This window comes from Anomaloglossus baeobatrachus, chromosome 4 (assembly GCF_048569485.1).
Source record: "Anomaloglossus baeobatrachus isolate aAnoBae1 chromosome 4, aAnoBae1.hap1, whole genome shotgun sequence".
NCBI classification, from domain to species: domain Eukaryota; kingdom Metazoa; phylum Chordata; class Amphibia; order Anura; family Aromobatidae; genus Anomaloglossus; species Anomaloglossus baeobatrachus.
In genome coordinates, this window is record NC_134356.1 from 642,498,584 (window position 1) to 642,516,185 (window position 17,602).

At 45.4% G+C, this 17,602-nt stretch overlaps 1 protein-coding gene across 2 annotated transcripts in view; it reads right to left on the minus strand.

Moving 5' to 3' along the window:
* Positions 1 to 16,443: 16,443 nt before the first annotated feature.
* PPP2R2A (protein phosphatase 2 regulatory subunit Balpha) overlaps positions 16,444 to 17,602 on the minus strand; it is a 56,255-nt gene continuing 55,096 nt past the window's right edge. For both annotated transcript variants that reach the window (XM_075346461.1, XM_075346460.1), the window contains exon 10: positions 16,444 to 17,583. In XM_075346461.1, the coding sequence (XP_075202576.1) occupies positions 17,304 to 17,583 (280 nt within the window). In that variant the 3' untranslated portion in view covers positions 16,444 to 17,303. The remainder of the gene's footprint in view (positions 17,584 to 17,602) is intronic.

Sequence of the window (17,602 nt, forward strand, 5' to 3'; positions counted from 1 at the left end):
TGATTGGTGGATCATGTGTTACCAATACCAGTCATTATAATCCTGCCTGTAATCACAAAAACTGCTGAAGTCTCCCTGAAAGGATAGCAAATGTTAAGTATACATGTAAAATGGTCCCAGGTGCCTGTGTGAAAAGATGAAGATGACTAATTTTGTTTTTATAAATTGAGAAATAAAAAGCAATTGGCAATTTAATAAAAAAAAAAAAAATCTGGTCTTAAACCATAACTTGCTCCATATCTGGCAGATGATGGCTGTTAAACACAGGTCCTGGCTGTGTCTAACAGTCATAGCTGAAGTAAAGCTCCATCCGCGACTCTCAACATATTAAATGCCACTGTGTATCTCAGACAGTGGCTTTAACAGTGCATCAGCATGGGGGCACATCATTCGATATGTCAAACCACGAAGCGGGTTTGTTAAAAACCTCCAAACCTGCAATCATGGAGCTTCATTGAAACCCAGCCTGTGACCGACTTTCTAAAGGAGACCTTGATTTTTACTATCTTACATCCAGCAATACTGTGACATTGCAGGTTCATGTCAGCTAAGGACACTAAATATATAATAAAAATAAAAAATGGGAAATAAAAAGAATTGAAAATAAAAAAAAAAAAAAATATATATATATATATATATATATATATATATTTTTTTTAATTTTCATTTTTTTATTTCCTATTTTTTTATCATCATTATTATTATTATATATTAGTGCCCTTATCTGACTTGAACCTGCAATGTCACAGTATTGCTTAATTTTAATATCTTTTTTTTTTAATCAGGGAAAAGGGGTGATATGAATTTATTTTTATATATATTTATATATATATATATATACACACATATATATATTTATATATATATACACGTGTGTGTGTATATATGTATATATACATGTATATATATATATATATATATGTGTATATATGTATATATATGTATATATATAAATATATATATACATATATGTATATAAATATATATATACACATATATATACATATATATATATACACATATATATCTATATATGTATATATATATATATATATATATATGTATATACACACACGTGTGTGTGTGTGTGTATATATATATATATATATATATATATAAATAAATTCATATCACCCCTTTTCCCTGATTAAAAAAAGATATTAAAATTAAGAAAATTCATATGTTGTACCACCGCCGCCCCCCCCCAAAAAAAAGTACGATTAAAATATAAAGATAACCCCTTCACCATTTTCTGTCTTTTTACTCCCTTTGTTCCAAGAGCCCTAATTGTTTAAATCAATATTCCACAATAAATTTTATGACTTGTTTTTTTTCCCATTATTTAGTTATTAATCTGACCTGGCATTAGGATTCACCAGGTCAGTACACGTTTGTAGATATCAAACATGTATAGTTGTTGTTTTTTTTTATTTAAAATGGTAAAAAAAAAAAAAACAAAAACCCTGAAATTTGTAAAAAAAAAAAAAAAATGCAAAACAAAAGTTGCCTTTCTCTCCATTTTATGAATCCCCTAGCGTTTGCATTTTTTCAGATCTGGGGCTCAGTGATGGCTTATTTTTTTGAGTCTTGAGCTGAGATTTTTAATTCTGCCATTTTGGTGTAGATGTGATGTTTTAATCGCCTATTATTGTAATGTTGTAGCGACCAAAAAAAAACCATAATTCTGACGATTTGTTTTTTCTTCACATTGCTCCCTTTATCAATTAGATCAATGTAATTTATATTTTGATATATATCGGGCATTTTGGGATGCGACAATACCAAATGTCTGTTGGGTTTTTATTTTCAATGCAGCAAAAAAGGGGGTGATTTGAACTTTTTTTTTTTTTTTACAGTTTCTTGATTGTACCAGTCCCCTTAGGAAACGGCGTTTATTTAATTCATGTTCGCCATAATAGTACATATAATCTCACCCTGCATCTGCCTGTCTAAAGGTATTAAGGTATTAGCCTCCTCAACGTTTCGCCATAACAGACTTCATCAGGGGGGAGAGAGGTAATAATGGTTTTTGTGTACACTAAGGGGACAGACTCGACATATGATGGACCGATATGTCATAGCTCGTGAAGGGTTTAAACACGGTAAACTGAAAAAAATTAAAAACACCAATGATGGGGTTTTTTTTGGTCACGCAACAAGATCAAAATGTCATATCTATCATAAAATGGTAGCAATAGAAACGTCGCTTCACAAAAAATAAGTCCTCACATAGCTCCACTGATCAAAAAATGAAAATGCTAAAAGGCTCAAAAAATGGTAATTTTTTTTCCTACCACTGAGTTAATAAAAAAATAAATAATAAAAAAATAATAATAAAAAAAATATATATATATATATACAAAAAAAAAAATGAACAAAGGTCGTAATGGTACTGACAAGGAGAATCTGATGTCAGGTCATTTTTACCATACAATGTAGGCTGAAGAACAAAAAAAGATAGACTAAAAAAATAAAACCGGTTACGGATCTTGGAAGGCAAAAATGGAAAACAATGACAATCCGTTAAGGGGGGGGGGGGAACATAATGCTTAGGATCTACCCACTCAGACCCTCACTATACCAAGAAAAGAAAAAGAGGGACCAAGACTGTCCCGTTCAGTTTCTCATCCGCCACCCGCTGCTGCACAATACGACTCAAGTAGCTGCTCAGCCAGAGATCGCACTGTACTACTTCTAAATGGGGGGTCGCAAATTGCAAAAAGTTGGAGCAAGTTGCTCTTTTTTGCAGGTCTCATTCCCCATTTAATTATACTCTGCTGGGATGAAGCAGTGGCACACACAGGGATCTTTGCTGTGGCTGCTTTGTTCCAGAAAGTGTGCCACCCTCATCATAAGGCTGTGTCTGGTATTGCTGCTCAGCTCCATTGAAGTAAATGGCACTAGAACAACCTGTCATATACGAGCACCATTGGATCAGAATCACTAAGCCAAGCAGCGGCTCCTGCCAGTGAACCGGTTTGTACGTTTTGTAGTCGCCTGCCTAAAACTTTTGCTCCCCAACAGCTTATAGTAGAAAATGCAGTGTGAGGCTTGTTTGGGCAAGCAAAGCACTGATCGCACGTAGGGTCAGTCCCAATGTTTAACTGTGCATGTTTGCCTTTCCATCTCACTAATCGTTGGGGGATTTGACTCCTGGGCTCCCATCGATCCGGTCGTAGCTCAGTGAGCCACATGCTCTACGACTGGTCCATGCGCCCGTTCTCAGGAGGCCCGGGGATCTCAGTGGAGACACCCTGCATAGCCATCACACATTTATGGGCTGCTGTGTAATTACTGTAACTTGTGGGTCAACCCCTTTAAGCAAAACCGACATCACATATTCGTGTAGAATCTTAGAATCTGGAGAGAACAAGTGAAGAATCTGCAGCAGTCGGTGGTAAACTGGTTTCTCCTGAATTATGAGACCTTCTTAAAAAAAAGGGGCTGGTCTACAAAAATCTCATCCCAAGAAAAATCATTACAGAACTTTTTGCACCTTTAGGGCTCATTCACATGACCATTCCATTTGTCCTGGTCAGTTCCTGTTTTTTTGCGGACCCACGGACAGGAGCATCTTTTCAATGTCTTTTGTGTAGGATCGGATGCACATGGTAGCACTTCCGTGTGCATCCGATCCTACAAAAAAAACCACATCGGATGCCGTATGTCCGCTCCGTTATTATGGAACATGTCCTATTCTGTTCCGTGATAACGGACCATGACCCAATACAAGTCAATGGGTCCGCAAAATCCCTGGAAGCCGCACGGAAGCACTTCCATGTGACCTCAGTCGGGTGCCCGTGCAGTCTGGGTCCCGCTACCGCCCCGTGGCTGCCCGCACTGCAGTATCAGCAGCTTCCACACAGCATTGCAGTATCACCAGCTTCGCACACTGCAGTGTGGGCAGCCGCGGGGATGACGAGCGCTGCCGTCAGGAGGTTAGATGAGATCATTACCTGCTGTGATGATCTCCTGACGTCAGCGCTGTCACTGCCTTCTATGCCCGCTGCGTTCTTACATCACATCTCACGGGCGGCCCGAGACTGTCACTAGCGGTGACTTCACGGGATCTCACTGTGAACGCGGCGGGCATAGAAGTCAGTGACAGCGCTGACGTCAGGAGAGCAGGAGATCCGTTATTGCAGGTAATGATCTCATCTAACCTGACAGCAGCGCTCGTCATCCCCTGCAGTGACCTGGGCTGACCTATTGATGTTAGCTCAGGTCACTGCACGGCTCTCCCAGCCAATGGGGAACATTCTGTTCTTCATTGACTAGGACAGTGACTATGGTATGGATCGTCGTGGGACCCCCTTATTGGATTTGATTGTTCTTTTCAATAAATTGGTGAAAAAGGGAATGTTTTGAGGAGTGTTTTTTCAAATAAAACTTTTTTTGTTGTCAATTTTTTTTTTATTACTAACATGGTTCGTGATGTCAGGTATCTGATAGACGCGTGACATCACTAACCCCAGGGCTTGATGCCAGGTGACATTACACATCTGATATCAACGCCATATATTACCCTGTTTGCCACCGCACCAGGGCTATTGGATGTGTTGGGGCAAAACGCCAGGATTGGCGCATCTAATGGATGCACCACTTCTGGGGTGGCTGTAGCCTGCTATTTTTAGGCTGGGAAGTGTCCAATAACAGTGGACCTCCCTAGTCTGAGAATACCAGACCACAGCTGTCCGCTTTACCTTGACTGGTGATCCAATTTGGAGGGACCCCACGTTTTTTGTTTTAAATTATTTAATTTAAAATAACAGCGTGGGGTGCCCTCTGTTTTGGATTATGAGCCAAGGTGAAGCTGCCAGCTGTGGTTTGCAGAATGCAGCCGTCTGCTTTACTTTACCCTAGCTGGCTACAAAAGATAGGGGGGACCCCACGTCATTTTTTTTTTAATTTCTTTTTTTTTTGGCTAAATACAAGGCTAAGCACCCTTTAGTGCCACATGAAAGTCACAAAAGGGTGCCAGCTTAGAATATGCAGGAGGGGGGTGGGACATTATATATGTCTCATCTATTCATTCATCCCTCTATCTCCATCTCTATATCCTCTCATCTATTTATCTTTCTTGCTACTTCCGTTTTTTGCAGTCCGCAAAAAAAACCTGGAAGGCACACGGATGACACACGGACCGTATACAGAACGGATGTCACACGGAAAAAAACGGACCATTTTTTGCGGCCCGCAAAAACAGAACGGTCATGTGAATGTAGCCTTAAGGTCACCCATAACCTGAACAAATCCATTCAGAAACAAACAAATCATTTTAAGGGAGGAAATAACGAGAAGACAAAAAATGTGGTTGCTTAAGTTTGGATAAGAAATCTGTGGAGAGAAAAGCGCATATAGGGTCTTACCCCAGTATATAAGGGGTGGGAGGAGGGTGAAACTACTCACCAGATGTCGTTGTGAGAGTCACAACAACTGTATTCGCATGTAGAATCTGATCCAAGGCTGCAGCCACCCAATTGGCAGATAACAGAGAGCAAAAGAGAAGGGTGTTTGATACTGCGCCAAAGGATCACAGGAACAGATGTTTAGATTAATGCATCTTTATTTCATCCAGGTCTACGCGTTTCCGGAGCCACTGCCCCCTTCCTCAGGACCGTCAGGAAAGACAAAAGATTTGATGTTTTGTCTTTCCTGACGGTCCTGAGGAAGGGGGCAGTGGCTCCGGAAACGCGTAGACCTGGATGAAATAAAGATGCATTAATCTAAACATCTGTTCCTGTGATCCTTCGGCGCAGTATCAAACACCCTTCTCTTTTGCTCTCTGTTGCATAAGTTTGAACACCCTCTTATAATTGGTGATGTGGTTGTATTCAAAATCAATCACATTTATACTCATGTTACATACTGTAGCTGTCAGAACACAGCCATCATCAGTTTCGCTATTCTACTAGGATTTTCCTGACATTTTTCTTTGTTGCCTTGTACATTAGCATGGAACGTAAACAGCTGACAACGCAGTAAAGGGATCACATTGTGATCAGCAGCCATGGTCTCGCAGCCTGAGAGCTCTCACGGGCAGGGACCTCTGTCCTCCTGTACCTGTCTGTGCCTTGTATTGTTTATGATTATTGTGCCTGTCCCTATTTTGTATATCCCTTTCACATGTAAAGCGCTATGGAATAAATGGCGCTATAATAATTAATAATAATGGTCCGTAAACAGCTAACAACACAGCAAAGGTATCTCATTATGATCAGCAGCAGTGGGCCGTAAACAGCGAACAACACAGCAAAAGGATCTCATTGTTGAAAGTTATCAGTTCGATGGGTACAAAAAACTTCCAAGGCATTAGATATAGTGAAGATGGTCATCATGAAGTGGCTTAAATTTGGCACAACTGTGACATTACCTAGAACTTGACATCCCTCAAAAAGTAATGAAAAGACAAGAAAACTGGACTGGGAAACTGCCAAGAGACTTACAGCAACATTAAAGGAGCTGCAGCAATTTCTGGCAAGTACTGGTTGTGTGCTGCATGTGGCAACAATCTTTTCGCCTAGCCTGTGGTGTAGGTTCGGAAGACAGAGGTGTTTTCTTAAAAAGAAAAACATACTACCCTTGTTATGTTTTGCCAAAACCCACATCAAGTCTCCCAAAAACATGTGGGGAATCGAGTTCTGTCTGAGGAGACCAAGGTTGAATTTTAAAAAAAAGGTATGTTCAGCACAATCCCAACACTGCACATCACCAAAAGATCACCATACCCACAGTGAAGCATGGCGGGAGCAGCATTGTGCTTTGGGGCTCTTTTTTGGCAGCTGGAACTGGGGATGTAGTTACAGAGGAAGGAATTCTGAATAGTTCAAAAAATTTTGCAACAAATTCATCAGGCCGCATATGAGATTGAAAGCCTATATTTCAAGGCGTTATCCTAGCATATGATAGTGATGTCCTATACTATGAGGTTTTTTGATGACCGATTAAAGGGGTAGGCAAATGTTTTGATGGCCGATACTTAAAGGGGTTGTAATTTCACCTTTTAGTAAAACCACCATAAGCATACTTCCAAATCAACAAAAGAATGGTTTCGCCAGAAGATTAAGTTTTGGAATGGCCTGGCCATAGTCCAGACCTGAATCCAACAAATTCTGTGGTGACCTGAAGAGGGCGCTGTACACAGGTGTCCTCACAACCTGACAGATTTAGATCTTCTGCAACGCAGAGTGGGCAAAGAGTGCTAGATATAGATGGGCCATGCCGATAAACTCAAAAGGATACTTCAACAAAGCATTAATTTAAGGGTGTGCAGATTTATACAACCAAATTATTTTAAATTTTTCTACCTGAAAAAATTGTTTATCTTTCAGTTGAATTGTACAATTATGGCAGACAATAAAGGCGGAAAAAAGTTCCAAAATGATTCTTCTTGGCATGCTTGTCACATGACAAATCCTGGCATTCTAACAGGGGTGTGTAGAATATAAAGGGGCATCTCAAATTATATCCTCAAAACGTTACTTTCAGCTAATACAAAAAGGGAAACGCATATATTATATAGAGTCATTACACACAGAGGGATCTATTACTATATATTATATAGAGCCATTACACACAGAGGGATCTATTCCTATATATTATATAAAGTCATTACACACAGAGGGATCTATTCCTATATATTATATAGAGTTATTCCACACAGAGGGATCTATTACTATATATTATATAGAGCCATTACACACAGAAGGATCTATTCCTATATATTATATAGTCATTACACAGAGGGATCTATTACTATATATTATATAGAGTCATTACACACAGAAGGATCTATATATATTATATAGAGTCATTACACACAATGATCTATTCCTATATATTATATAGTGCCATTACACACAGAGGGATCTATTACTATATATTATATAGAGTCATTACACAGAGAGGGATCTATTCCTATATATTATATATAGTCATTACACACAGAGGGATCTATTCCTATATATTATATAGAGTCATTACACACAGAGGGATCCATTTCCATGTATTATTTAGAGTCATTACACACAGAGTGATCTATTGCATGTTTTTTCTGTTAATGTTGATGATTATGGCTTACAGCCAATGAAAACCCAAAAGTCATTATCTCAGAAAATTAGAATATTATATAAGACCAACTGAAAGAATGATTTTACACTCAGAAATGTTGGCGCCTACTGAAAAGTCTGTACAGTAAATGCCTCAATACTTGGTCCTTTTGCATGAATTACTCCATCAATGCGGCGTGGCATGGAGGCGATCAGCCTGTGGCACTGCTGAGGTGTTATGGAAGCCCAGGTTGCTTTGATAGCAGCCTTCAGCTCGTCTGCATTGTTGGCTCTGGTGTCTCTCATAGATCTCTATGGGGTTTAGGTCAGGCGAGCTTGCCGCCAATCAAGCACAGCGATACTCTGATTAGTAAACCAGGTATTGCTACTTTTGGCAGTGTGGACAGGTGCCAAGTCCTGCTGGAAAATTAAATTTCCATCTCCAAAAAGCTTGTCGGCAGAGGGAACCATGAAGAGCTGTACAATTTCCTGGCAGACAGCTGCACTGACTTTGGTCTTGATAAAACACAGTGGAGCTACACCAGCAGATGACATGGCTTCCCAAACCATCACTGATTGTGGAAACTTCACACTAGACCTCAGCAGCTTGGCTTGTGGCCTCTCCACTCTTCCTCCAGACTCTGGGACCGCGATTTCCAAATGAAATGCAAAATTTACTTTCATCTGAAATCAACACCTTGGACACTGAGAACAGTCCAGATCTTTTTCTCCTTGGCCCAGGTTTAAGACGCTTCTCGCATTGTCTATTGGTGATGAGTGGCTAGACAAAAGGAATGTGACACTTGTAGCCCATGTCCTGGATACGTCTGTGTGTGGTGGCTCTTGAGGCACTGACTCCAGCAGCGTCCACTCCTTGTGAATCTCCCGCAAATTTTTGAATGGCCTTTTCTTAATCCTATCAAGGCTGTGGTTATCCCAGTTGCTTGTGCACCTTTGTCTACCACACTTTTTCCTTCCACTCAACTTTCCATTAATATGCTTGGATACTGGCAGCTTTGAACAGCCAGCTTCTTTACCAATGGCCTTTTGTGGCTTATCCTCCTTGTGGAGTGTGTCAATGACTGCCTTCTGGACATCTGGTCTTCCCCATGATTGTGTAGCCTACTGAACCAAACTAAGGGACCATTTCAAATGCTTAGGAAGCCTATGTAGGTGTTTTGTGGCAATTATTCTAATTTTCTGAGATAATGACTTTTGGGTTTTCATTGGCTGCAATACATAATCATTAACAGAAATAAACACTTGAAATAAATCCCTCTGTGTGTAATGACTATATAATATATAGGAATAGATCCCTCTGTGTGTAATGACTATATAATATATAAAAGGAGGGAATTTTGTTTACTTACCGTAAATTCCTTTTCTTCTAGCTCTAATTGGGAGACCCAGACAATTGGGTGTATAGGCTATGCCTCCGGAGGCCGCACAAAGTATTACACTCAAAAGTGTTAAGCCCCTCCCCTTCTGCCTATACACCCCCCCGTGCTCCCACGGGCTCCTCAGTTTTGGTGCAAAAGCAAGAAGGAGGAAAAAGAATTAAAAACTGGTTTAAAGTAACTTCAATCCGAAGGAATATCGGAGAACTGAAACCATTCAACATGAACATCATGTGTACACAAAAAAACAGGGGCGGGTGCTGGGTCTCCCAATTAGAGCTAGAAGAAAAGGAATTTACGGTAAGTAAACAAAATTCCCTTCTTCTTTGTCGCTCTATTGGGAGACCCAGACAATTGGGACGTCCAAAAGCAGTCCCTGGGTGGGTAAATAATACCTCGTAAGAGAGCCGTAAAACGGCCCTTTCCTACAGGTGGGCAACCGCCGCCTGAAGGACTCGTCTACCTAGGCTGGCATCCGCCGAAGCATAGGTATGCACCTGATAGTGCTTCGTGAAAGTGTGCAGGCTCGACCAGGTAGCCGCTTGACACACCTGCTGAGCCGTAGCCTGGTGCCTCAAAGCCCAGGACGCGCCCACGGCTCTGGTAGAATGGGCCTTCAGCCCTGAGGGAACCGGAAGCCCATCCGAACGGTAAGCTTCGATAATTGGCTCCTTGATCCACCGAGCCAGGGTTGATTTGGAAGCCTGTGACCCTTTACGCTGGCCAGCGACAAGGACAAAGAGTGCATCCGAGCGGCGCAGGGGCGCCGTACGAGAAATGTAGAGTCTGAGTGCTCTCACCAAATCTAACAAGTGCAAATCCTTTTCACATTGGTGAACTGGATGAGGATAAAAAGAAGGTAAGGAAATATCCTGATTGAGATGAAAGGGGGATACCACCTTAGGGAGAAATTCCGGAACCGGACGTAGAGCCACCTTGTCCTGGTGAAACACCAGGAAAAGGGCTTGGCACGACAACACTGCTAGCTCAGACACTCTCCGAAGGGAAGTGACTGCTACTAGAAAAACCACTTTCTGCGAAAGTCGTGAGAGGGAAATATCTCTCATTGGCTCGAATGGTGGTTTCTGAAGAACCATCAGCACCCTGTTTAGATCCCAGGGTTCTAACGGCCGCTTGTAAGGAGGAACTATGTGACAAACCCCCTGCAGGAACGTGCCTACCCGTGGAAGTCTGGCTAGGCGCTTCTGGAAAAACACAGAGAGCGCTGAGACTTGTCCCTTAAGGGAGCCGAGCGACAAACCCTTTTCCAGTCCAGATTGAAGGAAGGACAGAAAAGTAGGTAATGCAAATGGCCAGGGAGAAAAACCCTGAGCAGAGCACCACGACAGAAAAATTTTCCACGTCCTGTGATAGATCTTGGCGGACGTTGGTTTCCTAGCCTGTCTCATAGTGGCAATGACGTCTTGAGATAACCCTGGAGACGCTAGGATCCAGGACTCAATGGCCACACAGTCAGGTTGAGGGCCGCAGAATTCAGATGGAAAAACGGCCCTTGAGATAGCAAGTCTGTTCGGTCTGGTAGTGCCCACGGTTGGCCGACCGTGAGATGCCACAGATCCGGGTACCACGACCTCCTCGGCCAGTCTGGAGCAACGAGGATGGCGCGGCGGCAGTCGGCCCTGATCTTGCGTAACACTCTGGGCAACAGTGCCAGCGGAGGAAACACATAAGGGAGCTGAAACTGCGACCAATCCTGAACTAAGGCGTCTGCCGCCATAGCTCTGGGATCTTGAGACCGTGCCATGAACATTGGTACCTTGTTGTTGTGCCGGGACGCCATGAGGTCGACGTCCGGCACCCCCCAGTGGCAACAGATCTCCTGAAACACGTCCGGGTGAAGGGACCATTCCCCTGCGTCCATGCCCTGGCGACTGAGATAATCTGCTTCCCAGTTTTCCACGCCTGGGATGTGCACTGCGGATATGGTGGAGGCCGTGGCTTCCACCCACATCAAAATCCGCCGGACTTCCTGGAAGGCTTGCCGGCTGCGTGTGCCGCCTTGGTGGTTGATGTATGCCACCGCTGTGGAATTGTCCGACTGAATTCGGATCTGCTTGCCTTCCAGCCACTGCTGGAACGCTTTCAGGGCAAGATACACTGCCCGTATTTCCAGAACATTGATCTGAAGCGAGGACTCTTGCTGGGTCCACGTACCCTGAGCCCTGTGGTGGAGAAAAACCGCTCCCCACCCTGACAGACTCGCGTCCGTCGTGACTACTTCCCAGGATGGGGGTAGGAAGGATTTCCCCTTCGATAATGAAGTGGGAAGAAGCCACCACCGAAGGGAAGCTTTGGTCGCCTGAGAGAGGGAGACGGTCCTGTCGAGGGACGTCGACTACCTGTCCCATTTGCGTAGGATGTCCCATTGAAGGGGACGCAGGTGAAACTGCGCGAAAGGGACTGCCTCCATTGCTGCCACCATCTTCCCCAGGAAGTGCATGAAGCGCCTCAAGGGGTGTGACTGGCCTTGAAGGAGAGATTGTACCCCTTTCTGTAGTGACTGCTGCTTGATCAGCGGAAGCTTCACTATCGCTGAGAGGGTATGAAACTCCATGCCAAGATACGTCAGTGATTGGGCCGGTGTCAGATTTGACTTTGGAAAATTGATGATCCACCCGAAACCCTGGAGAGTCTCCAGGGTAGCGTCGAGGCTGCGTTGGCATGCCTCTTGAGAGGTGCCTTGATTAGCAGATCGTCTAAGTACGGGATCACCGAGTAACCCTGCGAGTGTAGGAGCGCTACTACAGTAGCCATAACCTTGGTAAAAACCCGTGGGGCTGTTGCCAGGCCGAACGGCAGTGCCACGAACTGCAGGTGTTCGTTTCCTATGGCGAAGCGCAAGAAGCGCTGGTGTTCTGGAGCAATCGGTACGTGGAGATAAGCATCTTTGATATCGATCGATGCAAGGAAATCTCCTTGGGACATTGAATCGATGACGGAGCGGAGGGATTCCATCCTGAACCGTCTGGCTTTTACGTGTTTGTTGAGCAGTTTCAGGTCCAGAACCGGGCGGAAAGACCCGTCCTTCTTTGGGACTACAAACAAGTTGGAGTAAAAACCGTGGCTCTGTCGCTGGAGAGGAACAGGGATCACCACTCCTTCTACCTTCAGAGTGCGCAGCGCCTGCAGAAGAGCCTCGGCTCGCTCGGGAGGCGGGGATGACCTGAAGAATCGAGTCGGGGGATGAGAAGTGAACTCTATCTTGTAACCGTGAGACAGAATGTCTCTCACCCAGCGGTCTTTTATTTGTGGCAGCCAGGTGTCGCAAAAGCGGGAGAGCCTGCCACCGACCGAGGATGCTGCTAGAGGAGGTTGAAAGTCATGAGGAAGCCGCTTTGTTAGCGGCGCCTCCGGTGGTCTTTTTAGGACGTGACTTAGACCGCCATGCATGAGTTCCTTTGTTCTTTCTGAGACCTTTTGGACGAGGAGAATTGGGACCTGCCCTCGCCCCGAAAGGACCGAAACCTCGACTGCCCTCTCCTCTGTTGGGGTATGTTCTGTTTGGGCTGGGGTAAGGATGTATCCTTTCCCTTGGATTGTTTGATGATTTCATCCAAACGCTCGCCAAACAGCCTGTCGCCAGAAATTGGCAAACTGGTTAAGCGCTTTTTGGAAGCAGAATCTGCCTTCCATTCCCGTAGCCACAAGGCCCTGCGGAGTACCACCGGATTGGCGGCCGCAACCGCCGTACGGCTCGCAGAGTCCAGGACAGCATTAATAGCGTAAGACGCAAATGCCGAGGTCTGGGTGGTAATGGATGCCACTTGTGGCGCGGACGTGCATGTGGCTGCTTCAATTTGCACTTGACCTGCTGAGATAGCTTGTAGCGCCCATACGGCTGCGAATGCTGGGGCAAAAGAAGCTCCGATAGCTTCATAGATGGATTTCAACCAGAGCTCCATCTGCCTGTCAGTGGCATCTTTGAGCGAGGCCCCATCTTCCACTGCAAGTATGGATCTAGCCGCCAGTCTGGAGATTGGAGGATCCACTTTGGGACACTGAGTCCAACCTTTAACCACGTCAGGGGGAAAAGGATAACGTGTATCCTTAAGGCGCTTAGAAAAAACGCTTATCTGGACAAGCATAGTGATTCTGGACTGCCTCTCTGAAATCAGAGTGGTCTAGAAACATACTCGGTGTACGCTTGGGGAACCTGAAACGGAATTTCTCCTGCTGAGAAGCTGACTCCTCCGCCGGAGGAGTTGAGGGAGAAATATCCAGCATTTGATTGATGGACGCAATAAGATCGTTCACTATGGCGTCCCCGTCTGGAGTATTAAGATTGAGAGCGCCCTCAGGATCAGAATCCTGATCAGCTGTCTCCGCATCATCAACCAGAGATTCCCCCCGCTGAGACCCTGAACAATATGATGTCGAGGGAAATTCTAAGCGAGCCCGCTTAGTCGGTCTGGGACTGGGGTCTAAGTCAGAACCCTCAGCCTGGGATGTATGATATACCCCGGGAGGACATTGTTGGTCCAACTGAGGGGGGCCAGGGAACAATGATTCAACAGAGTCCCTGTGCTGAGATACCGGCCTGGACTGCAAGGCTTCTAGTATCTTAGCCATAGTCTCAGAGAGTTTTGCAAACTCAGTCCCCGTCACCTGGACAGTGTCAACAGGTGGCTCCCCCTGGGCCCCTCTTAGCAGAGGCTCTGGCTGAAGAAGTGCCACAGAGGCCGAACATTGCACACAATGAGGGTCAGTGGGACCTGCCGGCAGCTGGGTCGTACAATCGGCGCAGGCAGCATAATAAGCCTGTGTTTTGGCACCCTTGCTTTGTGAGCGCCATGCTATTGTTTTCCCTAACACAATAGGGTATATAGCCAGAATGAACTGTGCTCATACAGTGAAAGAGTATACTATAAACAAATAATGTTTCAATACACTACAGCACCATGGGGCTAGCACCAACAGGTGCTGCTTACCACCCGCTTTAAAGCGGTTGTGAGGCCACCAGAGACCGTGTCTGGGTCTCCCAGGGTTTGTCCCTCTCTGCAGCGTCGGAGGAGCTGACAGGAATGGCTGCGGCGTCCTGACGAGAGGAGGGAGCCGTGGGCGTGGCCGAGAAAGTGCGGGAACTGGTGCTCACACTGTGCACAGTGAGGGGGGTGGAGAATGGAAATCATACTCCAGCCCTCAGTGCTGCTCGTTCCGTGCAGCGTCCCGCCCTTCCCCTGCCTGTCAGGGCTGAGGGCGGGAGAAAAGGAAACTAGGCCGCAAGAAAGCCGGGGACTCGAGTATAAGCGTGGCCGCCGTAAAAGCGCGGCCGGCGCCGAAGTCCCCGGCGAACTACAAGTCCCAGCCGCGCCGCAGTTTCCCATGGCAGCGGCGGTTAGCGCGGTAGCCCCTACATATCAACACACTCAGCGACGCTGAGTGTGTAATGGCACAGTTTAACCCGGTCAGCGCCGCGGTCCCCGGTGCACTAGCACACCCAGCAAAGCTGAGGTGTTGCCGTGCGCGGTCCCCACAGGGATACAGAGTACCTTCAAGTAGCAGGGCCATGTCCCTGAACGGTACCCGGCTCCTATCCAGCAGGCTCCCAGGAGTTGTGGATGAAGCACGGTCTCAGTGCCTGGAGACCGATAGGATCCCACTTCGCCCAGAGCCCTGAGGGGGATGGGGAAGGAAAAACAGCATGTGGGCTCCAGCCTCCGTACCCGCAATGGATACCTCAACCTTAACAACACCGCCGACAAGAGTGGGGTGAGAAGGGAGCATGCTGGGGGCCCTATATGGGCCCACTTTTCTTCCATCCGACCTGGTCAGCAGCTGCTGCTGACCAATCTGTGGAGCTATGTGTGCAGGTCTGCCTCCTTCGCACAAAGCAATAAAACTGAGGAGCCCGTGGGAGCACGAGGGGTGTATAGGCAGAAGGGGAGGGGCTTAACACTTTTGAGTGTAATACTTTGTGCGGCCTCCGGAGGCATAGCCTATACACCCAATTGTCTGGGTCTCCCAATAGAGCGACAAAGAAATAGATCCCTCTGTGTGTAATGACTATGTAATATATAGGAATAGATCCCTCTGTAATGACTCTATATAATATATAGGAATAGATCCCTCTGTGTGTAATGACTATATAATATATAAAAATAGATCCCTCTGTGTGTAATGACTCTATATAATATAGAGGAATAGATCACTGTGTGTAATGACTCTATATAATATATAGGAATAGATCCCTCTGTGTGTAATGACTCTATATAATATATAGGAATAGATCCCTCTGTGTGTAATGACTCTATATAATATGAGTTTCCCTTTTTGTATTGAATTACTGAAATAATGTAACTTTTTGATGATATTCTAATTTATTGAGATGCACTTGTATCTATTGACCTCCCCACACACTATCCTACACTTCGTTAATTCCCAGACAATCCCCTGTAAAGTATTTAAAGGGGTTGTCCTATAAAGAATATCACCCACCTAGAGGACAGGTGATGAATGTATAAAGGTGCGGTGATCCAATTGATCATGGGAAACGTGGATCCCCAAGCCTCGTGTGTGAATGGAACCGTAGTAAGGGCCGTTTCCACACCCGGCTTTTCGCCGGATTGCCGGATCCGGCGCACTCCAGTACAATGTGGTCCAGTACAATGGCAGCGCGACAAGCTCCGGTCACATGCTGTCATGTGACCGGAGCATGTGACCTGGAAGTTGTCTCGCTGCCATTATACTGTATCACATTGTAGTGGAGTGCGCCGGATCCGGCCCTATGGCTGTCAATGAAGGATTGGTGGAAGTATCACAATTTATCACATCTCCTGTGGATCTGTCCATCCTCACGTGTGGAGATAAAGCTCATTATTGCCACTTATAACCAATATAGGGTTCCCAGTCATCACCTAAGCGCTCAACATCGAGGGCCCCACCAATAACAAAAAGGAGGGTCTCCCCCATCATCAGTGGTGACTGGGAACGCCCCTTTAATTAACGGATTAATGAGCATTTCTAATAACTACGACACATCCTTTTCATTAACTTTTATTCAGTAGTTTTTTATCCTTAGTTTTTTGGCTTTTTTTCATTATTTTTTTCATTTAAGTCCTTTTTGTTTTGATTTTTCTTCCCCCCCTTTTCTCAATCGCCAGACAAGGCAAGTAGTGATTACAGTCAGGTCGTCATTAAGAAATGAGAGACCAAGACGACTTCTCGGTCAGGACCTTGTCCCCCCCCACCCCCCGCCCCCATGCCTCCGATCCGGCCGCGCTCGGCCCAATTCCCAGCCGTTGGGACTTTCCGCCAGCGCAGGGTACGACGAGCGGGAAATGGGAGGTTTTAGGTACGGAAAAATGAGTTTCTAAAGAATGCAAAAAAGACATAAAAAAAAGGATGAGGGAGTGTATAGGTGGGGGGGGGGGGGTGTAAGAAAAAAAAGAATGTAAGAATAATATGGAGTGAAGGAGGGGGAAGAACAAAATAAAGCACAGGTTAAAGCCACCCTGACTAGTCTGGTCCTACAGAGGGGACCGCACGCAGCGCAGGCTGGGACCGCCATTGACATCTCAAAATAATAAAAAAAAAAAAATTAGACAAAATGAAATCTACACATCAGGCAAGATGGTTAAAAAAGAAAGAAAAAAAAATACAGTAATTCCCCACAGGGCGAGAAGACCGCAGGAGCGAGGACCGCCCTGTGCAGCCATAAAAATAAAAGGAGAATCGATGGCACCTTAAACACTGGAAAAGTCAGACGGGGTGGGACTGGCAAGAGTTCCCGCACGGTCAGAAGAGCTCTTCAGTTTTGGAACGGGGTACGAATTTCTAGGCTCGACTATTGGAACTAGTTGGGACTAAAAGGACTGTCCTGTATGGAAAAGGGCCAGTACTAATTGACCCGGTCCTGGAATATATACAGGTTATTGGTGGTGGCCACGGCAATGATGTTCTCTTTCGGGTGCCAGGCCGTGTGCAGGATCTTCTTGTTGAAGTCCAGACTGTCCACCGTGATCTCGTCCTTCTTCCGTTTCCCGCTGGCGCACACTTTCCGTGGTTTCAGCACCATGCGTGGCTTGCTGTTCTCCCGTGAGGCCTCAAGGGTGATGTCACGTTTGGTGCTGCGGTCAAACATTCGGAAAAAGTTGTTGTAGGAGCCGGTCATGACGACGCTAGGAGGGAAGAGCGGCA